Consider the following 27,946-nt stretch of genomic DNA (forward strand, 5'->3'; position numbering starts at 1 on the left):
ATTCCATAAATGTAAGGAATGGGCCTTTGGAGATTACTTATCTTTGGTATGATAAGCCGAACCTCTCTGATACCCTCTAGTTGACGCAACGATTTGAAAGAGTTGGAGAAAGAGAGAGAGAGAGAGAGAGAGAGAGAGAGAGAGAGAGAGAGAGAGAGAGAGAGAGAGAGAGAGAGAGAGAGAGAGGAGAGAGAGAGAGAGAGAGAGAGAGAGAGAGAGAGAGAGAGAGAGAGAGAGAGCTGAGTGAGGGTTCTGTTCAAAGGACGCTTGCTACCCCAATCTCTTTCAAGGGTTTTGACTTAGAGAAGGCCTGGTACTCCAATTTCTTTTGATGGTTTACAACCAGCGCTAGCCCATGTTTGGAAAAGGGTTGACATAAAGTGCTTGAGAAGCTTATTGTTCGGAGCGGCATCTCTTGGAATGCACTGAATGCAGGATATGCCCAAGAGGACCGGGGCTAGGAAGCTGTGACTGTTTTCAACAAATGTGAAGCGAGAGCTATCTCCATACGCGTTGGCCTACGTGTATATCTTAAAGCCATGTTGCTCTACGCAAGATGCTGATATGGACACAAAAATTCACGATGATATTGTTACTCAGATGCATATCGTAGCCGGGAAGAGAGAGATAATCAAGACCGCAAAGCTCTGGACTATTTTCTGTTGCAGCTTGAAAGCCTCCAGCTCCGGATGCAATCACCTACACGTGTAGCTTGTAGGCATCTTGCATGATGACCGCAAAGCTTTGGACTGTTTTCTGCTGCAGCTTGAAAGCATCCAGCTCTGGATGCAATCACCCACACGTGCAGCTTGAACGCATCTCGCATCATGCAAGATGTTGGTATGGGCAAAAGAGTTTATGATGATCTTGCTAGTCAGAGCACACCGCAGCCGGGGAGAGAGAGTATATCAACAATGGTTGAACTAGCTTCCTCTCCAGAATCTTGTCTCTTCGAGTGCATTGATTGTGGAATATGCCCAACAGGGGTAGGGCTAGGAACCTCTGGACTGTTTTCAGCATATGCAAAGAGAGGGCCTCAAGCTCCGGATGCAATCACCTACACCTGTGGGTTGAAGGCATCTCGCATCATGCTCCTGTCAATGCCCAACAAGTCTTTGAGGAGCTTACTATGCGGGATGTCATCTTGTGGAATGCTGGATATGCCAAACGGGGTCCTAGCAGTGGGCTGTTTTCAGCAGATGCAAAGAGAAGGCAGCTCTCCTAAATGCAATCACCTACGCTTGTATCTTCAAGGCATGTGGCATTATGCAGATGCTGATATGGGCAAAAGAATTCACAATGATATTGTTAGCCAGAGGTTGTCGAAAAATAATGAGGTACTTGGCACTGTCTTGGCATGTATACCAAATGTGGTGCACTTCAGAAAGCACAAAAAGTGCTTGAGGAGCTTACTGTTCGGAGTGGCATCTCTTGGAATGCATAAGAGGACATGTGGACTGTTTTCAGTAGATGTAAAGCGAGAGCTATTTCCAAATGCAATCGCCTACGTGTATATCTTAAAGCCATGTAGCTCTACGCAAGATGTTGATATGGACACAGAAATTCATGATGATATTGTTACTCAGATGCTATTGAAAAGAGATTCCATGTTGACACTCCCTTGGTCGATGTGTATGCCAAATGTGGTGCACTTGAGAAAGCACAATTAGTGCTCGAGGAGCTTTTTGTTTGGAACAACATCTCTTGGAATGCACTGATTGCGGGATACACACAACAGGAGTAGGACTAGAAAGCTCTACGATGTTTTCAGCAGATGCATAGTGTGAGCCTTTGTCCAGATGCAATCACCTACGTATTCATCTTGAAGGCATGTGGCTCTACGTAAGATGCTGATATGGGCACAAAAATTTACAATTTCTTTGTTTGTCTGAGGCTTTTGAAAATAGAGGTCATGGTTGGCACTTCCTTGGTCGATATGTATGTCAAATGTGGTACGCTTCAGAAAGCATAAAAAGTGCTTGAGGAGCTTCTTGTCCGGAATGTCGTCTCTTGGAACGCACTGATTACGGGATATGCGCAACAAGAGCAGGGACAAAAAGCTCTAGGCTGTTTTTCAGCGGATGCAAAGCGAGTGTATCTCTCACCATTCAGTCAACTAATGCAGGGGAGCCCTGGAATGGCTTGCTTGGTCAACTTTCTTTTGATACTTCGAGGCATTCTTCTCCAAGCTGTAGCAACATCTTGTCTCTGTCTCCATGGCTTTCTCTAACTTCATCCCATATGTACTGTCAACGAGGCTATCAAAAACCTTAAATATATTGACATGCTGTCAAGTAGTAAGCAGAAGGGAGGAGGGCCTTGCTGGAGTTGTAACGTCATACTTGTTGCATACGCATGCCTGTCAGATCACCCCGCTACACTAGCATTGGGCTAAAACAACATTCAAACACGAGGAAGCAAAAGAGCAAACCTACAACTCATGTAGTAGAGAGCCACACTTACACTTCAGAGAGCACCAGAACTTCTTGAAAAGCTTCCTAGCTCTGGTCTGTTTTCAGCAGATTCGAAGTGATGGCCTCCCTCATGATTGCAAGATTTGCTCCAAAAGGGCAGCGCTAGAAAGCTCTAGGCAATTTTCAGCAGATGCGAAGCAAGGAATCTTGGAGAAAGATGTCATGCTTGGCCGTATTTTGATCAATATGTATGTCAAATGGGGTGCCCCAAAGACTACGAATTTGTGTATGTGTGCATGGGACCCTACCGACGAACGATACGACGGACTCAACATCAATCGACATGTTCGCAGAAGTCGCAAAATGGATGACGATGGTAGAACGTATACTCGTGGGAAGGTGGAGGAACAATGCAAGGAAGGTCTAAAAGCGGCTCCATCCAAGATTGTGCGTTGATCCGTACGACCAATAACAAAGGTACACTTATATTCCGTATTTTGGTTTCCTTTGTGTGATCTCAAAAGTACTTAGATTAAATCATATACACATTTAAGCAATAAATTTACATCATTTTTATTCAAAAGATTGTAGATGAAGGTGACAAAGGCTGAAGAATTTTTTATGTCCAACAAAGGAACATATAGACAATACATCACGGCAAGGCAACGTGGAATAATACATGTCTTCATAAAACATCGGTAGTGAGTTCTTCCTTGTAAAGCTGTAGTATTTTTACAATAAGAAAGTCCCTCCAACATTGGAGGAGAAGCATAAGTCCTCCTTCAACACTGAAGGGGATAAAAGTGGCGGGGAAGGGCACGTTCCCTATGGTATTATTATAAATGTGGAGAACGGTGCAAACTCCACACCATACATATGTATGGTTTTTTCTTTCTTTTATGGGCACGAGCATCGTAAATGCACGAAATGCATCTCGTTTTGTTTTTATTATCATGTGAAACTGTTTACATTCATACATCTTTTCATGCAAAATCTCATTTGTGATGCGAGGTCATAGAGCTTTTGGCGAAAGCTTCGAGGAGAGATACTATGGATCCATCAGCACGAGCTATGCCAGGCGGTAAAATCCACACCACTATCGCTATTTTGCTTCTCACCATCTGCACAGTGAGTCAATCAAGGCAAACTAGTTTATGTATGCAACACGAGGCCATATATTCACTTTGCAGTCTCACAGGTCAACAGATTTATGCATAGGCCAGGGTCTAAGCATTGACAGGCTGTCAAGAGGATTTTTCGCTACTTGAGTGGCACTTTAGATCTTGGCTTGTTTTATCCCAAGGTGGGATCATGCCGCCAGATTTACATACTTTTTTGGACTTAGATTGGGCTGATTGTTTTGACACGCGAGTGTTCATGAGTGGTTTCGGTTCCATGCACGACAGTTCATGCATATCATGGTTGAGAAAGAAGCAACCTATTGTGTGGCCACTTCCAGTTGTGAGGCTGAGTACAGGGCAGTCTTCACAGCTACGGTTGAGTGTGTATGGCTCAGACGCCTTATGGATTATTTGGGTGTTGGAAAGGACACTGCCAATGCTATCTACACTAATAGTCAGAGTACCTTGACTTCAATTATATTTGCAAAATGTAGAAAATATGCAAGGACATTGTAGCATAGAGCTCCCATTGCCATAATTTGGATCTTATAATTTGCAAATTAATTATAGTAAACCCTCTACTTTTACATACTACTAAAAACATGCCCCCAATTTTTGTAGGTTTCCCCAATCTTATCCATTTTTATTACATGGGCCAATTACTTTGGATTTATATAATACCATGAGAGGACATCACTTGCACATGAGGGCATTTTCCAACTATTCCATTGCTTCCCCCTTACCTCTCACCCCATCATGTTTGACAACCTATTGCTGGAGTTTGGGTATATATGATAGATTGAAAATCAGAGATTGTGTTGTTGCTTTGTTGACGAGCTTAACTTTGAACCAACTATCCATGCCCATCCTTCACTAACAACAAATGCAACATACACACTCAACCAAGACTTTCCGTTGCTTTGTTGACGAGCTTAACTTTGAACCAACTATCCATGCCCATCCTTCACTAACAACAAATGCAACATACACGCTCAACCAAGACTTTCCATTCCATTTACTTTTCTTTTTGGGGTTTGCCATTCTCATCAATTGAAAAAGTAAGTACTATAAAACAGCATTTAGTTTTGAAAAGCTCCCAACAAGAGCCCCACGCATTTAGTTTTGAAAAGCTCCCAACAAGAGCCCCACCAGTAGTGTTTCATGTGAGGTCCTTTTCCATAGACGAGAAGACTTCCTCCTTGTAAAGATGGAATCTAAAAGTACTTTCAAAATTTGCAACTGAAATCTTAATCGGGTTGTCTTCCCGTTGCCCAAGTATGAAACTGGCTAATCTGATATTTCAACATGCTAAGCTGAGGCAAACACTAAACTAAAACCATTGGGTAAAATTTTTACAATTTCTGCTGAATATTATTAAACCCTAGGCTACCAAATTTCTACACCCACTGCGCGCGAGAGTGTGGGTGGTGGTGTGGGCGTGTGCAATCAAAATGGGGAGAGCATCAGCTCGCCTCTTGGCACCGGTACGGGCCTTGTGGAGCAGCAGGGAACCGCTGGGGAGCAGGTGGTACCTTGCTCGCCATTTCGCAGGTCTTCCGCGACCCAAAGAGGATCCCGACGCATGGCGCGAACGCATGGACAAGATCCGCAACATCGGTATCTCCGCTCACATCGATTCCGGAAAGACCACCCTCACCGAGCGCGTCCTCTTCTACACAGGCCGCATCAACGAAATTCACGAGGTCCGCGGCAAAGATGGGGTGGGTGCCAAGATGGACTCCATGGACCTAGAACGAGAGCGTGGCATTACCATCCAGTCTGCTGCTACCCATTGTATCTGGGGGGATCATCAAGTACATATCTGTTCTTTCATTCTCGTGCTTTCATGTGCACTCACACTCAGAGGCTATATGCACCCACAGCTTTGATCGGACAAGTTTCTTTCAGAGGCAAAAGCTTTATGTGCATGGCTCGAGAAATAAGTGGTGTTGGGCATCATTGCATCATGGGATAATGAAGTTCTTTGTTTTGTGTATTTCTCAACTTCTTTTCTTCTCGCAGATTAACATCATTGACACTCCTGGCCACGTTGACTTTACTATTGAAGTGGAGCGGGCATTGAGGGTGTTGGATGGAGCCATTCTTGTCCTTTGCGGCGTTGGTGGAGTCCAAAGTCAGTCAATAACAGTGGACCGCCAAATGAGGCGCTATGGGGTTCCTAGGCTTGCGTTTGTGAATAAGCTGGATCGTACTGGAGCAGATCCTTGGAGAGTAATTGATCAGGTTAGGAATTCAATACGTGTGATTGTTGAGACTAGTTTCAAAACGGTTTGCATTTTTCAAAATGGAAATTAGATTCTAATTTTTTGTAAACGAACAAAACCAATTCGTAATTTTGGAAAACAAGGAGGTCTTTAGTTATGGTTGGATGACTCAATTGTAAATTGTATTAGAGATCGATCTTAAACTCAATGTCAATGATCTCTTCATCGAGTAAAAGTATGTTTATTAGCTCTAATGTATTATAAAAGAAAATTCCTTGAAGATTTTTTACTTTGATAAATGTATACTCACAATGTAATAAGTGGTTGGATAATCCATTCTAACATTTTAGCATTGTTAACTTTTTCCAGGGGAATGCTAGTACGCTCAAGTGTTTCCATTGACCATCACCTTTGGAGTGTAATAGAAACTTAGCTCGTGGGTTTTATAGGTTATGCTTCGATTATAAACTAACCTTTACATTCCCGCACCTTCTCTTAGGCTTTGGTGATATAAGTGGGGAATGGCAAAGGTGTTGTCCAAGGTATGCAAGATAGAGCTGATGGTCTTCTCTTCTTGTTTGGAAAAGTAGTGAAGTTAAGGTTGGTTATTATTATGGCCTTTGTATGCTTATGAATGAGAAGCCTAGCCTCTTGTATTAGGAGTATGCAGACAACACCCTGCTATTGTCGCATTACAATGCATTTGCTCTTCACAGTCTGACTTTCAGTCTTTTGTTTTGCTCGCGGTGATGTGTATGTGCCTTGAACGAGGCAATGTAATTTGTGCTTATTTTAATGTTCACCCTTAAAGTAAAATATTGTAATACAACGTTCTCATAATGGCCTTTTGGGAGATTGTAATATATAATGCAATATTTTTTAGTCCCCCCCCCCCCCCCCCCCCCCCAACCCTCTCCTCTCATCAGCCCACGATAGCAGGTATTCTATTTGGCCGCCTTCACCAAATGTTTGTCCCCCTCTTATGTCACCTGTGCTGCCTATGACGGTTTCTTTCCTTTCTTTTTTTTGTTGTTCTTATCCATTTATTTTTCTTTGTTTCTTATGGTTTCTATTTGTTTAGCTTGCTTGCTTGTATGGCCTTATTCTTTTGTATGTTGTGCTTGTGCTTGTGCTTGTGCTTGTGCTTGTGCTTGTGCTTGTGCTTGTGCTTGTGCTTGTGCATGTGCTTGGGGTGAGCTTGTTCTGCATGACTGCTCATGGTTGAGGTATGTGTGCGTGTATGTTGGTACAATGGTGATGCATGAGACTGATGCAAGTCTAGGCTATGTCGGCGATGACGACGGTGATGACGAGACCGACCTAAGGGTTGAAATCTGCAATCTTTCTACTGCTGTCCAAAAACGCTATGGGCTGAAATCTGCGACTAGTCTAAAAACGCTGATTTGGGGGTTGTTTTCTATGGTTCCTTGACGCTGAAAATGTGCAGTTTAATGGCTGAAAACTGAGGTCTTGTTGGGTCTGAATCTACTTCTTCATGGGTTGAATCTGCTATCTTTAGGGGCTGAAAAACGCTGCAATCTGCTAACGCTAGGTCATGCAAAAACGCAAGGGATGCAAAAATGCTAGCTACTGGCTTCTCTGCAAAAATGCTAGAGATGCTGGTCTTTCCAAAAACGCTAGCTTATTTGTGACTTCCGGTGATGAAAGACGATGCTGATGCAAAACGCTGGTGTCTGAACTTGCTGGCGATGGGTAGATCTTGAAAACGCTAGAGGATGGCTGATGCAGAAAACGCTAGCATGGGGGTCCTCTTTTGCCAAATAGTGCTAGCTCTAGTTTGCTTATATACAAACTTAGCAAAATTGCACTACCTACTTTTGTTGGGAAGTCACTTAAATTAATAAGTGAAAAATACCAAAAATAGGTTAAATGCACTGGAAAATTCTCCTGATGGAATGTGATGGATTCTGATGGGAATACTGATGATCATGCTGTGTGCAACCAGAGGATATGCATCTATACTAAGTGAGTGGGTATGAACAGTCTACAAATAGACTCACAAAAGTGTCATATCACTTCTAAATCTAGACTGACTGGACTGATTGAACCCTGGTCATGCTATAGCCTGTCCACGGACACATAGGGTTGGATGTGTCACGTGATATCCCCTCCTTTTCAAAGTGAGGTACTGGTACCGAACTGTATGGCGTCGAGGGAGATCGCCAATAGCATCCGGAATCCTGGAAGGGACTCTTCGCCGGCTCACTCTGATGTATGGGTCGTGCGGTAGTTGAACTTCATAAAGGTTTGCAAAGCCTTCTTCTTTGGGCCGCGCCGAAAGCGACAGCCTTATGTGGCTCTTTGAATGCTTCAACTTCGTGGAGAGTCATGCTTCTTTCTTCTTCAAGAATCTCCATGGCTGAGAATTCCTGAAACCATTTCCAACACAAAACCATGAACATACCTATTCCATGTAAAGTGAGTGGAAAAAATCTTATCTTCCTCAAAGACTGCGCATGCAATGTAGATGAACATAGAGATGGAGTGCTAAACCGTTCACCACACACACGCAAACAATGAGATCAAATCTTTCTCTTATGATCTAAAGCAATCAAGTGTGGCAATTCACAACGGAAATGCCCATGCTTGGTGCTCATACTTTCATGTGCTCGTTCTACGAATATGTCATGCCAAGGAAGAGACATGGAATGTGACTTCCTTACATGCATACTTTTTCATTCAAATCATCATGCAAATCATGTGTGTCTTGCTTTGGAGAAGAAGAGACGGAGAGAGTCTCTTTTTCCCGAATCTCTTGCATCTGTGCCTGAACTAGAGAAAAGAGTCGCAACATCTCTTGCATTCTTGCTTTATTCTCGTGATCAAATCTTGCTTGACTTTCTTTTTCTTCCAAGTCGTATTGACGCTCTATGGCTGCCATTTCTTCTTCGTAGTCACGATCTATGGCTGCTATTTCTTCTTCGTAGGCCTTTCTTTCTGCTTCTTTTTGTTTTAACTTCCTTTCCAGAAACATGTGGTCTAAAGCCTCCATAGGAGTTAGTACAATTCTTGACGTAGATGGACAAGGGTCAGAAAAACCTCCTGATGGGGAAAATTCTTCTTCGCCTCTCTCATGCTCATCACCTCCAAGCGAAGTATCCATTCCGCTTCGAGTGATGACCATTCTGAAATCGTGGATTCTTGTGCTCTTGGGTTCTTAAGTTTACGAGGAACTTGGGTTCTTGAGAGTCTTTGTTCTTGGGGTTCTGTAGTTCTTGAGGTTCTTGCGGGTCTTGAGTATCTTCTTTCGCTTGCAATCTGTGTTTGAGAAGGATCTTCTCTTCACTCGAGTTCTGCTCTTTTCCGCGGGCGCACCCCTTGGCGGCCTTGCGCTTACACCAAGGTTGCTTTTTCCCACCTCACGTCGATTGGCCGGCCGCTAAGTGCACGGTCCGCCCTCTAAGTGAAAAGAGGCACAAGGGGAGGTTGGACAAGCCCTTCTTTCTTGGGTTTCTTGTCACTCTTCAAAAACACGATTAGGAATCGACACGCCCAAGCGAACTTGGGTTCGTGCGACCTCAACAAGCAAAAAAAAATCTGTGGTTCTTTCCTTGAGTGATATAAAACATTGCCAAAGCTTTGATACCAATGTTAGGTGCAGCGGAATGAATGTTTGTGCTTTGCTCAAGATGAGTGCTCCGAACTGTGCTCAAGGTTCCTTTTGTTCTTATGGGAGGGAGAGCCTTCCGTTCTTAATGAGAGAATGCTATGATCACAAACAAAGTGAATGGACACTGTGCGTGCAAGTGTATGAGACTGAGAGATAGAGAGAGGAGAGATACGACACCATAGACGACGTAAAACCCTCCTCTGAAGGCTCCACTCTCGTCGGCGAGAGTGGTCTACTTATGATTGCACAATCAGGTACAATGGTGATGCATGAGACTGATGCAAGTCTAGGCTATGTCGGCGATGACGACAAGACCGACCTAAGGGCTGAAATCTGCAATCTTTCTATTGCTGTCCAAAAACGCTATGGACTGAAATCTGTGACTAGTCCAAAAACGTTGATTTGAGGGCTGTTTTTTGTGGTTCCTTGACGTTGAAAATCTGCAGTTTAATGGTTGAAAACTGAGGTCTTGCTGGTGCTGAATCTGCTACTTCTTCATGGGCTGAATCTGCTACCTTTAGTGGCTGAAAAACGCTGCAATCTGCTAACGCTAGGTCATGCAAAAACGCCAGGGATGCAAAAACGCTAGTTGCTGGCTTCTTTGCAAAAACGCTAGAGATGCTGGTCTTTCCAAAACGCTAGCTTATCTGTGACTTCCGGCGATGAAAGACGATGTTGATGCAAAACGTTGGTGTCAGAACTTGTTGGCGATGGGTAGATCTTGAAAACGCTAGAGGATGGCTAATGCAGAAATGCTAGCATGGGGGCTCTTGCTCGGAGGGAGTACCGCCAAGGGTCTTGTTGAGAAAGTTGCCTACTGAGCTTGGCTCCTGTTTCCTCTTTTGCCAAATAGTACTAGCTCTAGTTTGCTTATATACAAACTTAGCAAAATTGTCCTACCTACTTTTGTTGGGAAGTCACTTAAATTAATAAGTGAAAAATACCAAAAATAGGTAAAATAGGCTAAATGCACCGGAAAATTCCCCTGATGGAATCTTATGGGAATATTGATGATCATGTTGTGTGCAACCAGAGGATATGCATCTATACTAAGTGACTGGGCATGCACGGTCTACGAATAGACTCACAAAAGTGCTAGATCACTTCTAATCTAGACTGACTGAACCGTGGTCATGCTGTAGCTTGTCCACGGACACATAGGGCTGGATGTGTCACGAGAGAGAGAGAGAGAGAGAGAGAGAAGAGAGAGAGAGAGAGAGAGAGAGAGAGAGAGAGAGAGAGAGAGAGAGGGAGGGAGGAAGAAGAAGAAGAAGAACAGAGTTTTAACGTCCTAAAAAACTATCCCAAGAGACCTTAAAGATCTATTGGAGGAGGAGAGTTGAACTCAAGACCTATTATGAGAGAGATTTGATTTGGTATAACGTCCGCGGGGGGCCAAAAATCACCCATGGGACCTCAAAGTGATACACAGTCTCCCCTCACGGGGGTGTATGGTGTGGTGTGTGTTATTCTCTTTTTGTGTTCCTATGGGTGTCTTTTGATGCTCAAGTATGTGGGTGAGGTATGTTCCGAGAGCTGCAGGGGAGGGGTCTGTCTTGGATAATAGGTCCGCAAAGGTAGAACAACCGCTTAGAAGTGGTTGAAAATTAGCCCGGATATGAGCGTATTCTGGGCATTCATTCCAATGTCACATGTGCTTCATCTTCGGGAGCTTGCATTGTACATGATGTGCATATCCGTTTAGAAGCATCAATTTTCAGTCGGCCCTCTGTTTCTATTTTGAGCATATGTGACCTTGTGCGCATCAAAGAGATTGCTCTTCGTGCCATGTGGGGCATGGGTGTTCGTATGTGGGCCTGGGCTTCCATTGGGTTTGTGCTATAGCCTTCCCAATACTTTGTGTTGACATGCTTGCAATAGTATTCAAATTTCGAGCGGTTTTGCGTTGTCTTCCACTTGGTGTGGAGGCTATTTAGTAATGCAATGTCAAAATTCAGCATGTGTTCTCTCTCCTTGCCCTCCTCAATAAGCATGTCCACATATGCCTCTACATTCCATTTAGCAAACCATTTCTTAATGTCCTGTATGAGGTTCGATGACAGAAATTTGTTTTTTTTTTGTCTTTTGTGGCGCACATCTCGCTTCCCATGCAATGCGGGGGATTCGAGTAGTAGGCATCGCTTTGACCTTCATGATATACGTGTACATTTTTTGCAATGCTTTCATTTCTAGTGGTCTCTTGCCTGTCTCCAAGAGTAGCACGGAGTATGGTGTCGTCTTTTTGACCCCCATGTGTCGACATAGAAACTTTTTCTGAATTTTTTCAATTTCATTCCATGTGTGGGCTGAAATGCTTGCTCCCCAGATTTCCACTCCGTAGAGGATGGCTTGCACCACGCATGTCTCAAAAATGGTCGCTTTTATCTCCCATCTTTTTATGCTCCTTTCTGTGCACATGTTTTCAAATTGATAGTACTTGGCATGGCCGATGTCAATTCTATTATGTGCGCATTGTCCCTAAGCATAGTTGCACGGGATGTCAATCCCCAAGTACTTGAAACTGTCGACTTTCTCAATTTGTTTCCCTTGATACATGAGGGGGGCGTGTATATCCTTCTTACGAGTCTTTACAATCATGAACTTTGTTTTGTCTACATTGATTGATAGACCTACATTTTCACAAAAAGCATGTAACGCATCGACCAATTTCTGTAGAGCTGTAATGTCATGGGCGAAAAGAGCCACATCGTTTGCATAGATGAGCATGAGAAGTGTAAGCATCCCGATGGCTGGTTCATCCCCTTCTAGTTGATGGAGGAAGCTTTCTATTTGATCAATGCACAATCCAAAAAGAGTAGGGGAGAGAGGGCATCCTTGTTTGACCCCCATGTTGCTCGAGAAAGCTTTGGACAGCCCTTCGTGCGTTTTTAGTTGACATATGACTTTGCCATAGAGACGTGCTACCGCACTCCTGAGATGCATCGGTACTTTTATGCATTCCATCCTTTTCCATATGTCCATTCTCGGGACCGTGTCAAAGGCTTTGGTGAAATCTACAAAGCAACAGTATAATGTTTTTCCCTTTAGCCGACTCTCTTCCATTAATACCCTGAGTGAAACAAGGTGATCAATGGTGCTATGTTTCGGTCGGAAACCTGCTTGTTCTTTTGCTCGTTTTCCATTTATCTCCGCCCATGTGCTTATGCTTTGTTCTAAGATGCTTCCCAAAAGCTTTGCCATGCAAGATCCTACCATAATGGTACGGTAGTTGGTAGGCTGATTTACATCCCCTTTTTTGTAAAGTGCTTTGATCCAGTTCTTTTGTCAATCCTCGGGTAGCCCTTGAACAATGGCTTGGTTTAGCATTCTATGTATCCACTCTCTGGCTCTCATACCTGACCATTTAAGCATTTCTGAGTTCAAGTGTAGTATGTTCGGAGCTTTCCCATTTGCAAGTTTCTGTATGCCTTTTTTAACCGTTTCGAAATCAAAGTGGTCTTGGGCATGGAGATCGGTTTGTATGTGTGGCATTTCTTCCGCATTATTATGCACATATAGTTGTTCCACATACATGTACATGTCATCTGAGCTTATGTCCCCCATAATGTCATGTCTTCGTCCTTTTATTTTCAGCCATTCAACTTTGGGATTTTTCTTGAAGTTGGCTATGGCTTGTGTCTCTGTACGTAGCTCATAGTTTCTTCTTTTCCGCCTCTTGAGATTTGTGTAGTCTTTTGATAGAGTTTCCCTTTCCGTGTTTGTCGTTGACAGTGTCCGCAATTGTTTTTTTACATACTTGCACTCTTCATCAAACCATGGGTTATGCGGTAGCCCTTTAACATGATTTCCTCGCCGATGCGTTTTTCCCATTGTTTGTTCCACGGCGTCACATAGAGCTTATTTGAAAATTGGCCATGTTTGTTCAATGTGTGATGGCATGGGTACATGAGCAAGTGCATTGTCTAGGTGTTCTGCATACATTCTTTTCTTGTCCACTTGCATTTTGTATGTCCATGATCGGGCATGGGGCTGTTTTTGTGCTTTTTGAGTGGGAACTTGTAGCCATACATGGATTGGGGTGTGGTCCGAATTGGGTGACCTCTTCCCAATTGTAAAATTACTTACAATATGGGATGCCTCATATGCAATCAATACATAATCAATAACACTCATGCCTTTGTTGGCCGTGTAGCATGTGCATTCTCCCGATTTTTCAAACTTACTTGTTCCATTGACGGCGATTAGTTGTAAGGATGTCATCATACTGAGCAATGCAATACCTTGCGGGTTTGTAATGAGATCTTTCGAACAGCTCTCCCATGTGGGATCTAGTATCTCATTATGTTCAAGCATTGGAGGTGTCATGAGATCCACCATTTGCATTTGCGCATGTGCTATGCGAGCATTCATGTCCCCAATAAGCATAATCATCCCTTCTTGTGCATAGGCATGGATATCGGCATAGAGATCCTCGAAAGGGTAATTCTTCTCTACATTGAAGGCACCATAGAATGGTGACTCTCTATGGGGGATGTAGCACCCGGCAATGAACATAGGTTTAGGTTTTGTGTCAAACTTGATCCATATGTACCGGTTATGAGCATCTGTCTTGCAAATTGTGATCATTTTTCTGAGTTCCTCTCGGTATATCACCGCGACGACTCCTTGTCCCCTCATTTTTGTACATGGCATCCGTAGGGAGTGTGTGACATATCCTTCAATGTGTGGTATTCTACATGCATCGTGTTCCCATGTTTCCAATAAAAAGAGAATGTCGGCTTGTGGTAGGACTTCCATTAATCCTTCTCCTTTATGCCACGGGAAGCCTCTGCAATTCCAACTTGTCACGTGTAGTTCCATGAACCCATGGGTCTCGCATTGTCATTTTGTTTCCTCTTTTTCTTCCCCTTTCGTGTCCGCTTGGATTGTTTTTTTGTTCATGCGAGCTTCGTATGCTTCACGTTTGGTCTTTTGTTGGTTCGGCGTTCTATCTTCACTTATGTATAGTGAGCTATCCTTTAAGTAGATGCGGGCGTTTTCGAGGATAATAGCCCTCTTGCGGGCATCCAGAAGTGTGTATACGATTGCCTGATTTGCTTCGGGTTTCTTCTTGCCTACTCGATGTGCACCATATACCACCACATCATGCATTCCGAAGTTAACGGAGATCATTTCCGTGATGTCGGTGTTCAAGGTAATGACCTTCTCGTTGTCGGATTCGGGGATGCCCCGTATCACGATGTTCATTTTTCTTTTCTCTTGTTGGGTGTATTCTTTGTCATCCTCATTAGCATACATGTCTCTGTTCATTGAGGAAGTCTGAGGCATTGGTGTGTTTGGCAATGCATCTTTCCAAGAGCCCACATTTTCAGATACATTCATTTGCGCAATCTTTTCATCATGTGTGGCTAGCGTGTCTTGCATTGTAGCTGTGTGCTTATCAAGAGCACCCTGGAGCTCTTGCATATCTCCTCTCGGTGACGGACTTGTAGGTCTTGCATTTGGAGCTTGTGTTCCAATTCTTGGTTTTTTAGAGCTAGGTCTTTGATTTCATCGCTCTGCTTCATGATGGTGGTATGCATCGAGGAGATGAGTCCCCATATGTCTCGTAATGAGCATGGTGGCGTATTCCCTTCCATGACGTCCGATTTTGCGGGGGTTGTTTGCTGTATTGGTTTGGGTCCCATGGTGCGTGTAGATGAGGACCTGACAGAGAGGCCGCTTCTGGAAATTCGCAGGTTCACAATGTCATTCATGTGGCCATGGTGTGCTGGTAGCCAATGTAGAGAGAGAGAGAGAGAGAGAGAAGAGAGAGAGAGAGAGAGAGAGAGAGAGAGAGAGAGAGAGAGAGAGAGAGAGAGAGAGAGAGAGAGAAAGAAAGCTTTATTAACGTCTTCGAAAGGCCGAACTCGACCTATGAGACAATATCATATACATGTGTTGATGCTCTAGGCATCGGAAAATAAAAAAAGGGTACAAACTGAAATGAGCCTATACTATGCAAGAGGGTGTGGTAGGGTGGTGCATGTGGTGTACAATGTATAGTGTGGGTCCTCGTGTCGAGGTGTGCTCACGCATCATCAGGCTCAACTAGGGGCTGCAAGGTGATACCACCATGAGATGATAGGGAGGGTATCTAAAAACAAGCAACATATGTAGGGTAGAGAATGTGGTGGTGGCCTTCTCAGGTATCTCTGGAATGCTGGATCTCCTGGTGCTGGTGCATGACTCTGCTCTAGATACTGATGGTGTAAGGTTATCTCTCTCTGGTGACACCCATGTGTCCTGTATCCTGGGAGCCTTGGTCTCCGACGTGCCCTCTGAGACTCTGCCTGCAGAAGGGTAAGCCCTCTACTCTGTGTAGGTAGTGTGGGGGGGTCTGGTCCTGCTCGTCGGAAAAACTGTGTGATGGTAGTCTGTGTCCTGCTATCCTGACTCTGGCGTGGCTGTAACAACTGCTCTCGAACCTCTAAAGCCGCAACCAGGAACTGGCCAAACCTCCTCTGCTCTCGGCCTATCATATGCTGCTGTAATGAGTCTCTAATGCCATATCTCTCTCTCAGCTCTGTATATGCTGGGCATCTCATGACAAAATGCTCCTCACTCTCCACCTCCGTCTGGCAAATCCGGCATGTACGCTCTTCTCGTGGTATGCCTCTGGCTCTGCCACTCTCAATCTCTAGCTAATGTGATGACACTCGTAGCTGGCCAATGTTGACCCGAAGTCGGTGTGGCATGTACTCTTGCATGTATGATGGAATCTCAATGAATCCCTGCTATGAGAACCTCAGAAAATGCTCATAGTAATATAGCATTTTAGGAGGTAGGGTGTCTGTGGGCCTGCGCCATGTCCTCTGAATATATGTATGCCATATCTCCTGTCTGATGACCCTATTCCGCTCAGAGCGTGAGAGGGTATAGGTCGGGGCCTGGGTGTCATACTGCAGTGGTGGTAGTCTATCAATATCAAAACCATGCTGAGCTAGCCAATCTCTTGTCTAGGCATACCATGAGCTAGTGTCCCCTGCCTGTGCCATCTCTCTAGATGCAATGAAGGCTCTATGAGAGATCCTATCTGGATCCATATCTTTGAATCTGCGAAGAAGGCAAACAGTCTGAAAGAGTGCCTCTACCAACATCGGTGGTGCATTCAGCTCAGCTCTAATAATGTCGTGTGGAACTGATGGCTTGCTGCGAATCATCCTGGAGAGAGAGAGAGAGAGAGAGAGAGAGAGAGAGAGAGAGAGAGAGAGAGAGAGAGAGAGAGAGAGAGAGAGAGAGAGAGAGAGAGAGAGAGAGAGAGAGAGAGAGAGAGAGAGGGTGGGCAGCCCCAACAGGTGGCGCGATAGCCCACAGCCCATGTGTGTTGTAGCGCGAGTAGGACTAGCTGTCGCGACCAAGGGTTGGGTCTGCTCACATTCGCGACAAGGGGCAAGTGGCCTACAGCGGCAGCGCGCGCAACGCGTGCATGTCACCAACGTGCAGCAACATCAGGTGGGTGAGAGAGAGAGAGAGAGAGAGAGAGAGAGAGAGAGAGAGAGAGAGAGAGAGAGAGAGAGAGAGAGAGAGAGAGAGAGAGAGAGAGAGAGAGAGAGAGAGAGAGAGAGAGAGAGAGAGAGAGAGAGAGAGAGAGCCTAGACATGCACCTACGATGATGTTGCTATGCCACAAGCAGAGGTGAATGAGCAGAGCAAGGAGAGGAAAAGAGAGATGTTGGGCCTCGCGCACGAGAGTAAAAGTACGTTGCGCTTTTGTTTCTCGGTTGTTGCGTGCGACAATAGCTCAGTTTATAGAACGACGACAATTCCAAAAGAAGCGTGCAACTATAATTAGGCGTCCCAATAAACAACGCGCGCTATCCTTAATCGCCCTCAATAATCAATTGAATTTTCTATTTTTTTCAAATTGGTGAGATCCTACTCAAGAGACTAGAAATAATCCCGATGGGGGTTGAAGATGGGGCAACCCCCTAGAAGAAAATATATTTGTTCTTCATCCAAGAACCTTAGGATTGAGTTGAGTTACAATCACCATGAGAGTGTTCTAAAGTACACATCAACTTGTAGACCTCTTTATTGGAGTTGTGTGTTTTGGAGTTTTTTCGCGAAGAATTATGTGAAATTTGCTTTGTTACTGCGTTTTTGTAGCCATTTGGAGACCATTTGTCGTGAAAACTCAAACCTTATTACCGATTCTCATCGGGAAGCCATTGGATTTGTCTTTTCTTTGCATAATTGATCCCCACCTTGCCTCTTTTAAGTTAATTTCCTAGTACCTACCAACTTATAAAGTGTCGTGTGGAGCCTAAATGACTCTGAACCGACCCTAGCCAACCTTTTGGATAGAGAGATTGGGAAAGCAATGGTGTACAGAGAGAGTGGGAAAAGCGATGGTTCAAAAAAAAAAAAGCGCATTAAAGCAGCGGCCCAAATTTGTTGCAACAAAGCATATAATGAACCCTGTCCCCGTTGACTGCGTTGAGAGATACTCAAAGAGAGAGAGAACCATCAAAGTATCCTGTTCGAAATCTTGTCTCTTGGAAGTTGGAGTGTGGTGTGCAGTTTTCTGCTGTATGAGAGAGAGGGAGAGAGAAAAAGAGAGTGAGAACCACCAAAGCTTCCTGTCCAAAATCTTGTCTCTTGGAGTCAGGTGTGCAGTCTTCTGCTGTAGAGAGAGAGAGAGAGAGAGAGAGAGAGAGAGAGAGAGAGAGAGAGAGAGAGAGAGAGAGAGAGAGAGAGAGAGAGAGCGGGGTGGTGAAGCCCGAATGGTGTTTGCCATCATGGTCGGGAGTGGAAGAGGAATTACACTCCCAATCATGGCTATGTGTAGTCGATTGAGCAAGTAGCAGGGATGGCAGACCTCAACGGCATAGCTTTTCCCTGTGTATTAAATTTGTTTGACATGCAACTCATTGCAGAGGCTGGGAGAGGCCGACCTTAACTGTACATTTACATCGCAATGAGCGGTCCATGTCCACAACAATACAACGATACCCATTTGGAGTGTAACGAAGCAAGGCTGTGCAATCACGTTTGCCTTCAGTGCTGATGGAACAAACCTAAAGGTAACAGGTTTTTATGAGTAAGTTGAATTTTCAACTAGAAAATGTGTCCCTCTCACATTAGAGGAAACGCATAAGGTCCCCTTCAACACTAAGGGGATAAAAGTGGTGGGGGAAAGGCACATTCCTTTCGGTATTATAAACAATGTGGAGAATTGTTCCAACGCCACACCATACATATGTATGGTTTCCCCCCCCCAATGCACAAGCATTCTGTGCATGATGCTCTTCCACAAAACACTAGCATTTTGCGCATGCGTTGCACCTGTTTGCACAATATATCTTGACATATAATGTCTTCTCCCTGATGAACTCATAACATTTGTTTTTTTTTTAAAACCCGACATTTTTCCTTCAACCTCTGCCATGTTTGGTGGTGTAGATTGCTCGTCTATTGTGCAGTACTTTGACTTTGTCGTTGCAAGATCAGGAGTCGCTCTTGTATTCCTAACACTCAACAGGGGTGCACATTGCTATTGAATTGTGAAGTTTCCTGTATGACTTTTGAAAAACCTGATTGCTTCGATAGCAATCGTCTTTTCGATTGGAAGTGCTGTGGTCTCCCATTCAAATGTACTTTGGTCATCCTCTCGTTTGTAAATGCCTTCGTCGTGAATTGTAAAGTTGAGTTTATTTCTGTCGTAGAGTAGATGTAGCAGCTTGTATGACTCTCCAAACACTTGTTTGCGTCGACATCAATGATCTTTTGGATTGGAAATGCCGTGGTCTCACATTCACATGCACTTTGGTCATCCTCTCGTTTGTAAATGCATTAGTCGTATCCACAAAACTAAGCTTCACAATTTGCCTGACAAAGATACGTATTTGAGATTAGTCGTACACTCGCTTGCAAGTCTCGAGGAAAAATATCAGTGCATTTTCCAAGTCACATCATACACAATTCCATGGTGTCAACTATCCACTCGAAAACTCCTCTCATGTAGCTCAACATGGACTGTCAATTGGTTGTCCATGTCGTCACACTCCATCGATCAAGGTTCTGTTAAGCAGCCTTGTAGGAGCATGATTGCCAACAATCACTGCACTTATCCTGCTATTCCATGCAATACAACTGCCCTTCCCCATAGCTCACATGTAGAGGCCTTCTTTCAGTTAATGAGCATGGATCTACTCCCAACTTGCTGCATTGGTTTATGTTACGCGTGAATCCATTGGGCAAATGTGATTAGACTCTAGAGATACTAATTTCTTGATTTTCACCAACACTTAGTAACGTTATTTCACTGCTTGTAGGTAGAATGATTCCTGAACAAGCATTGCAACTAAAGAAGCGGTTGTGCAGCCAATTAGTGCACATAGTGGATGCCCTTGTGTTGGACGACATAACATTGATCTTGCGATATGAGCGGCGCCTGCAAGCCTTGAAGTTTGAGGAGATCGATATTGGCAGTATACAACACCTTCTCCTTAGTATTGTTGGGATTGGGAACACGCCGAAGTGTGGTGCGGACCTGTGAGGCGACTTGCCAGAGAGTATACAAATGGAAAAATTACAACATTGGTATAACTGTTGGAAGATTGAGAAGGAAAAATCCAGCCGAGCAAGGAATATTGACACACAAAACACCTTCAGCAAGAAGTTTCGGAACTCTTGGAGATAGCAGAGCTTGCACGTCCAATTCGCATATTCAAACAACCGTGTTGAACTCATTTTGCTCTGTCACATTGGGCATTTTATTCGAAGCTATAAAGCGAGGAAGGAAACTAGGGTCAACCTCATATGGAGTAACATATGAATGCAGTATTGAAGGGATTCCTTTCCTTCCGCTTACCAACATGTATTGTTGCAAGGAATTCAAAGGTCAAGCAAAGGAACATTTCAAGTCTTTTGTAATTGAGAGTAGTGTTGACCTCAACCATCGAGGTATCGTGCGTGCCCTTGCACACAGTGCACACTCGTCAATCACCATGGGTCCTTTGTCAAAGTCGACGATGCGGAACCGTAGAGACCAAGGGGGGGGAGAGAGAGAGAGAGAGAGAGAGAGAGAGAGAGAGAGAGAGAGAGAGAGAGAGAGAGAGAGAGAGAGAGAGAGAGAGAGAGAGAGAGAGAGAGAGAGAGAGAGAGAGAGAGAGAGAGAGAGAAATGAAATGTTATATTAACGTCTTCAAGAGGCCAAAATGACCTATGAGACCAAAAAGTTACAATTGGTGAATCTGATACCATGTCTGAGTACGGAAATTACAAAGTTACAAAGAACTAACACTAAGACACTAAAAAACCCTTTTGAGGGGGGGGGGGGGGGGGGGGGGGGGGGGGGGGGGGGGGGGGGGGGGGGGGCTTGTTTGGGGGTTCATATGAAATCTATCGGTCGTTGTCGGATCGCATCGACCTCCTCCATGGTCAGTACTCTGGTTGGGCGTCTTGCATGTCGAGCTAGAGTGATCTGTATCTTCTGTTGTAGCCTTCGTCGGTAGTGGGAGACCCCCTAGGTCGTGGACATCTCGATCTGCCAAGCTCAGTGGCTCGGTCAAGTAGTGTACCTCTAGTATGAGTAGGTTCTGAGATCTGCTGTAATGACTGCTCCATTGGCTCTTCTCTGGCTAGTGTAAAGAAATCTGTGATTTGTCTCTAAGGCTGTCTTTTAACTGATGTCCTCAACAAGCTCTCCCTAAGTCTACGCAGCTCTAGCAGGAACAATCTGAGACACCTCTGATCCTTGTATCTCATGACTCTAGAAAAACGTCCGAACCCATCTCTGAATAGGCAGTGAAAGTGGCCGCGTATTTCATAGTATGTCGGACATTGACATGTGTAGTGCAACTCTGTCTCTGGCTCTAAGTTACATAGGTGACATATCCTGGCTTCTGTCGGAACCCTTCGAAATCGGCCAGTCTCGATCTGGAGCCGATGTGAGGATGTGCGTATCTGTCCAATAGCGCATCTTATCCCATGAGATAAGTGTGTATCCATGTATGCAAGCCTAGTTACAAAGCCGTCCTCCGTGAGTTGGAGAAGATGTTCTCTGTAGAAGGCCATCTTTGTGCCCAACTCCTGTGTCGGCTGTATCCATGTGCTCCTTGTATTTAGCCGAATCAGATCCTGACGTATGAGTCTGGTGATCTCTATCCTTGTGAGAGACATGGAGGGTGCATCCAGGGAGTATTGAAGCGGAGGTAATCTATCCATGTTGAGACCATGCGACTGAAACCATGATGTCATCTGTCCATACCAGCATGCTGTATCGCCTTGTAGAGCTAGTTGTCGAGATGACTCCAGGGCAAGCCGAGCGTATCTGTCCCTGGGGAGATCCCATAGATCGTGCATAAAGGATATTGATCGCGTCAATGCCTCCACCACGAGGGGGGGGGGGTGTGACGCCCCAGGAGCTGGGCGCGTCATGGAGAGGTGCGTGGTGGGCGCGTTTGCGCTCAAAGGGCCCGGCTCGGGCGGGACCGGCTCGGGCGGAGGGGTGTTTGTCTTCAAGGGCCTGGCTCGGATGGGACCGGCTCAGGGAGGGCCCGGCTCAGGCGGGACCGGCTCGGGTCGAGGTGTTGTCTTCAAGGGGTCCTGGCTCGGACGGCACCGGCTCAGGAGGGCCCGGCTCGGACGGGACCGGCTCGGGTGTGGTTGCGTTCCATGGGTCGACGGCCGTGTTGCGTTTCGCGGGTCTTGCGTTCCGGGTCCCTAGCCCCACGTAGCCTCAGGCTCCGCCGCACTCACGGAGGGTCATAGCGTGCCGTGGGGAACCTTGCGTGGAGTCCCCACGGTGCACGAGTGCGTGGAGTGAGGCTAGCGTGTCTAGGTGGGGGGTCCCCTCCCGTGGCCGTTTTCGGGAGGCTCATACCCCTTATATACACCCCCGGTTGAAGAAAGTTCGACGTCCTTGTCGAACGAAGGGAAAAGAGAGCTTGGCTATGCATGAGGCCAAGGGACTAAGGGGTGCATATAAGTGCAAGTGTGAAAAACTGTACCCGAATGCAAGTAGGTAGTATGCTTTGTTTTTGTCATTTTTGGAATGAGTGTGTGTGTATTTTTGGATTTTTGGCAGAAGGCTGAAAAGATATGCTTTGAATACCCAAGTAGAATTCCCCATACTTGAGCATTCCCCGAAGAGGTAACCCGATGTGCGCGGAGCCACCTGCTGCGTTGGTCCGCGCGGAGGCTTCTTGAAAGCCGAATGGAAAGGAGAGTCCGTCGCAATGCAGCCCTTGCGAAGTTGCAAGGAAACTTACCGTCATGTGGGACGCGCGTTGTAGACTTAGGCTGACACCAGCTTTGGTTTCCAATCGCCGAATCTTGAATCGGGCAAGGTTTCTTGGTTAGATGCAGTCTTTGGGTCGAAGTAGCTTTGGCGCGTCATGACACCATGAAGGCTTTGGCTGATCCTTCAATCTTCAAACTGATCCCTGTGTGTCCTTGTGTGGACATCATTTGGAGGGCTAGCTCGGTGCCCTGTGGTCTCTCGTAGACTTGAGTGGGTCTTCAGCTCAGCATGGGCCACAAAAGTGGCCGGGGCGCGACGAACACAGTTGGGTTGGTCCGTCGCGTTTTTGGTTGTTCTGATTTTGATATAAAGAGCCCTGTCTGGCTCGCATCTTTCCTTTTTGTGTTGTGGAGGTGCCCGGCTCGGATCGGGACCGGCGCGGGTCACGGGTGACGGCCCGGGGTTTGAACGCGTCACGGGGACGGGGGACGTGGAGTTCTTTTCCTGCAGCTCTGATACCAAGTGTGACGTCCCAGGAGCTGGGCGCGTCATGGAGAGGTGCGTGGTGGGCGCGTTTGCGCTCAAAGGGCCCGGCTCGGATGGGACCGGCTCGGGCGGAGGGGTGTTTGTCTTCAAGGGCCTGGCTCGGACGGGACCGGCTCAGGGAGGGCGCGGCTCGGACGGGACCGGCTCGGGTCGAGGTGTTGTCTTCAAGGGGTCCTGGCTCGGACGGCACCGGCTCAGGAGGGCCCGGCTCGGACGGGACCGGCTCGGGTCGAGTTGCCTTCAAGGGGGCCCGGCTCGGACGAGACCGGCTCGGGCGTGGTTGCGTTCCATGGGTCGACGGCCGTGTTGCGTTTCGCGGGTCTTGCGTTCCGGGTCCCTAGCCCCACGTAGCCTCAGGCTCCGCCGCACTCACGGAGGGTCATAGCGTGCCCTGGGGAACCTTGCGTGGAGTCCCCACGATGCACGAGTGCGTGGAGTGAGGCTAGCGTGTCTAGGTGGGGGGTCCCCTCCCGTGGCCGTTTTCGGGAGGCTCATACCCCTTATAGGGGGGGGCAGCTAGCTCGGCTCGGATAACCTCATGTGGTACTGAGGCCTTAGCCCTTATTATCCGAGCGATCATAGAGACCAGAGGCCTCTCCATACATCTCCATCCATCTGTGTTGCTAGATCTCCCATGGTGGTCTACTGAGGGTCCCCATACCTGAACTCCATAGAGCATAGCTGGAGTCACCAGAGTGTCAAAAAGCCAAAGCTTTGTTTGCGGTTCCTGAAACCGAATCTACGAACACATCCTCTCCAGTCCGCCCAAAGCTGCATATGCTCGTCAGTCTAGTCTCTAATGCTCTCCTTAGTGAAAACAACGGTTGACCGAAGACTACCCCAAGATAAGTATATGCATTTATGTACTCCACAGTCTCCTGGCCATACATAAATGTGGGTGTCGACGTCCTGACCCACTGTGGTGTGGTGTTAAACACCATAACCTTGGTTTTCCCGAGATTGACAGACAATCCACTGTCACGAGCAAATGTATGCAGAGCATCTAAATGACGCTGCATCCCCTTTGGAGAGTCGGATATTAGCACCATATCATCAGCGTATAGTAACAGCGGAATCCATGTCCCTGCTAGCTGAGCCCCCCTGTCCCCCTGACGCTCTACATAGTCCGAAAACTCATCCACATACATCCCAAAAAGAGTCGGGGATAGGGGGCATCCCTGCTTTACTCCAATAGTGGAGTGGACCATGTCAGACGTTCCCTCAGTGGTACGTACCCGCCCCATCACTGTCCTGTATAGAGCCATAATACCCCATATCAGCTCTATAGGCACACCCATGTCCTGTAGTCTGCGTATAAGTCTGGCTCTCGGCATTGTGTCAAAAGCTTTGCAGAAATCCACAAAGCTACAATAGATCCTCTTACCATGGTGTCTACCCTCCTCAATGATAGCTCTAAGTGTCAGAATCTGGTCAAGAGTGGAGAAACCTCTCCTGAAACCTGCTTGCCTTGGTGCTCTTATGCCCTCTCGCTCTGCCCATCTACTCAGCTCCTGCTCAAGAACGGATGCATGCAACCTAGCTATTGTGTGGCCAACCATGATGGTGCGATAAGTCGCGGGAATCATGGGATCTCCCGACTTGAAAATAGGCACAATCGTAGACAAACTCTAAGTCTCTGGGAAGCCTTCATACATGGCTCGATTAAACATCATAGCCAGGAGATCTACAAGCATATCTTTGGCATGGATGAAGTGCTCTGTTACCAGACCATCATGATCATGTGCTCTCCTTGTCTTCGTGTTGTCAATGGCTTTCCTTATCCTCTCGGCAGTAAAGAAAGAACATGTCTCCGGGCATGTCTCTAGTGGGTCCGGCAGAGGTGGTTGCCCTGATGCTGTGTAGAGAGATGTGGCATATTCTCCCCATGTCTCAGTGGAGGTGACCGTTGGTGGTGGTGAATGCTCGTGGAATAGCCTCCATGCTTCGCCTAAGTCCTGACTTATAAATAGCTGATATAAATCCCGCTCTAGCTGAGATAGATGGGTCCTTTTCTATCGTCGCACTAGGCGGCGAAAGATAACCTGTGAATGTCTATGTGTGGTAATACCCATGAGCACTTCCCTCTGTAATTTGATCCTCGTCTCTCTGCACTCCTCATCGTACCAACTGTTCTGGGACATGCTCCTGGATCGTCTCCGTGTGGGCTGGCTGTGGGGGCATGCCTCTGTTGCAGCACTATGGAGCGTCTCTGTCAGTATCTGAGTGAGTTTATCTAGTGGCCTTCTCGGCTCCTGGGTGCATAGCTGCTTGTATATCGCATCCATATACACAGAATCCGTCTCCCTCATGAAGGTGTAGCGAGTGTGGGGACCTCTCCTAATGGAGCTGTGCGGAACTGAAAGGTCAGGGTGAAAGACACGATAGCATGATCAACTGCTACTCCAAGTGGCCTAGTGTCCACCATGAAATCCTGAAAGAATGGAATGAGACCTGGTTGGGCCATGACATAATCCACTGTGCTGGTACCATGTCGGTGTGGAAAGCAAGTAAAACCTCCAGCTGTCAGAAATCTTTGTAGGCCATTCACAATGGCCAGTTTGTGTGCGGTTCCCATATCTATCAAGTATTTGCCATATTCGGTGTATTCCTCATCTTGTGATAGTTTGGATAGACCCATCTCTGTGACGTCCAGCTCCCTAAGCATCTCTTTGGAAGTATCATAAAATATTGTCTGGTGGTTGGCAGTCCTTGCATTGAAATCCCCTAGTATGATAATGTCGCCATCCTTGGAGAACTCCCATATGTCATTATCCAAAATAGCAAAGGGGGATTGTCCTCTAGGTGATGCATATATTGACGTACTAGGAGGAAAGTAACAAATAGCAATGTAGAGGTATCTGCCCGTCTCTGCCCTGAGCCTCACCCACATGTACCTAGCCTGTTCATCCTTGCGTGCTATATATATCAGTGGCTGCAGTTCCTCCTTGAATAGGACTGCCACTCCCCCTGAGCCCCTTCCTCGATGCTCCGATCTGGTCTCCTATCTGCAGGCTGTCTCCCATCTTTATCCGCTCACGTGTGGCATGGATTGTCCAGCTGCTTGATGCGTCTCAGAGTAGAAAATGATGTCTCCCCGTGAAGCTATCCTCAAAGGTCCCTACATCAAGACGGAGTGACCCATTACAATTCCAGGTTGCCATCTTTAGTGTGGTCCCAAAGGTTTCGCACCGTCATGCTGGGCGTCGCTCCAATATCACCCCCTTTTATCCTTGTAAAAAGCAATCTTCCCCTTTTCCCTTGCTGCTCTTATTTCCGGCATTACTTCTTGCATATGAGCAATCTGCGAGAGGGTGAGGTCATCTCCAAGAAAGATGCCAGTCTTCGGTCTCTTCTTCAAGAAGTCTTTCTTCGCTTCCATGGAGGGGAAGCGAAGAATGAGTGCTCTTTCCTTCGAGGTTTCTCCGTTGCTCCCACTTTTCTTAGTGCCCACTCTCCAAGCCCTCGTATGCGTCTGCTCGTTGACTCCCACCAGAGTCATGAGTTGTTTCACCACATATCCACATTATCTTGGTCTCTGAGGCCACATATCCTTACGTGTAAGGCCCGTACACGTCTCCTTTGCTCCTCTTCTAGTGTCAAGTTGATGATGGTTGGCGTGGGAGTGGGGGTTATTTCCTTGCCTTTCCCTTTCTTGACAATCTCGATCCATTTTTCGGCCTTTTCTGCTTTTTGTTGGGTCTTTGTGATGACATCTACCCACGAGGACGTCATTTTTTTTTGTTACTCCCCACCTTCTTTGATGGCTCACACTTGTTCCTTTAACCTTAATCGTGTTAAGCTCTTCGATGACAGAGGGTTGAAGCTCTCCTTCTTCGAGGACGTTCTGCGATCGCACCTCTGCAAGCTCTTTCTTGAGTATTGCGATTTCCTCATCTTGGGCCTTCACGCGATCCTTGAGAGTCTGTATCGTGCTTTCCTGTACTGCCACTCTTGCGTCGAGTTCATTAAGAGGTGGCGGTTGATCTGGTTGATGGACTCGCTCAATTCTTCTTTGCACTTTTGGATGGCATCCTCCACCGGGTCATCCTTGCTATTTTGCTTTCTCATGCTTGAGAGGCCGCATCAAGAGGAGGGGGGGGGGGGGGGGGGGGGGGGGGGGGGAGGAGAGGTGAAGCAGATCTTTTTTTTTAATTTTCTCTCTCTCTCTCTCTCTCTCTCTCTCTCTCTCTCTCTCTCTCTCTCTACGCGCGTAGGCTCTTTCTCTCTCTACGCTCGCAACTCTTTTTTTTTTCCCTTATCTCTCTCTCTCTCTCTCTCTCTCTCTCTCTCTCTCTCTCTCTCTCTCTCTCTCTCTCTCTCTCTCTCTCTCTCTACGCTCGGAAAAACGTCTTTCTCTCTGCCTAAAAACGCCTCTCTTTCTCTCTCTACGCTCTGGGACCACTCTCTCTCTCTCTCTCTCTCTCTCTCTCTCTACGCTCTTGGACCAAATTCTCTCTCTACGCTAGGAAAGAATGCTCATTCTCTCTCTCTACGTACGGGCTGCGGGAAAGGGGCAGTGAGTAGCAGGTCGGGGGGTGGGCTGGCCGTCGCGAGCTGGGGACAGGGGGGGCAGGCGAGCGAGCGAGAGAGAGAGGGGGGAAAGGCGGGCGAGCATGGGGCGGGGGGGGGGGGGGGGGGGGGGGTGCAACGCGCGCGAGCAGGGGGCTGGCGAACGCGCGAGCGAGCTGTGGGCAGGGGGGGGCGCGCGCGGGCAAGGGGCAGGGGAGCGCGCGAGCGAGCGAGCAGTGGGGGTGCAGGGCAGCAGGAACAGAGAGAGAGAGAGAGAGAGAGAGAGAGAGAGAGAGAGAGAGAGAGAGAGAG

At 46.6% G+C, this 27,946-nt stretch overlaps 1 protein-coding gene across 1 annotated transcript in view; it reads left to right on the plus strand.

The window, feature by feature from the left end:
• Positions 1 to 4,919: 4,919 nt before the first annotated feature.
• LOC147459490 (elongation factor G-1, mitochondrial-like) overlaps positions 4,920 to 27,946 on the plus strand; it is an 82,856-nt gene continuing 59,829 nt past the window's right edge. The window contains exons 1-2 of the mRNA XM_086510747.1: positions 4,920 to 5,349; positions 5,558 to 5,779. Coding sequence (XP_086366873.1) covers positions 4,987 to 5,349; positions 5,558 to 5,779 — 585 coding nt within the window. The 5' untranslated portion in view covers positions 4,920 to 4,986. The remainder of the gene's footprint in view (positions 5,350 to 5,557; positions 5,780 to 27,946) is intronic.

The sequence above is a fragment of the Adiantum capillus-veneris genome, chromosome 4 (genome assembly GCF_014529385.1).
Source record: "Adiantum capillus-veneris isolate H3 chromosome 4, ASM1452938v2, whole genome shotgun sequence".
In the NCBI taxonomy this organism is placed as follows: domain Eukaryota; kingdom Viridiplantae; phylum Streptophyta; class Polypodiopsida; order Polypodiales; family Pteridaceae; genus Adiantum; species Adiantum capillus-veneris.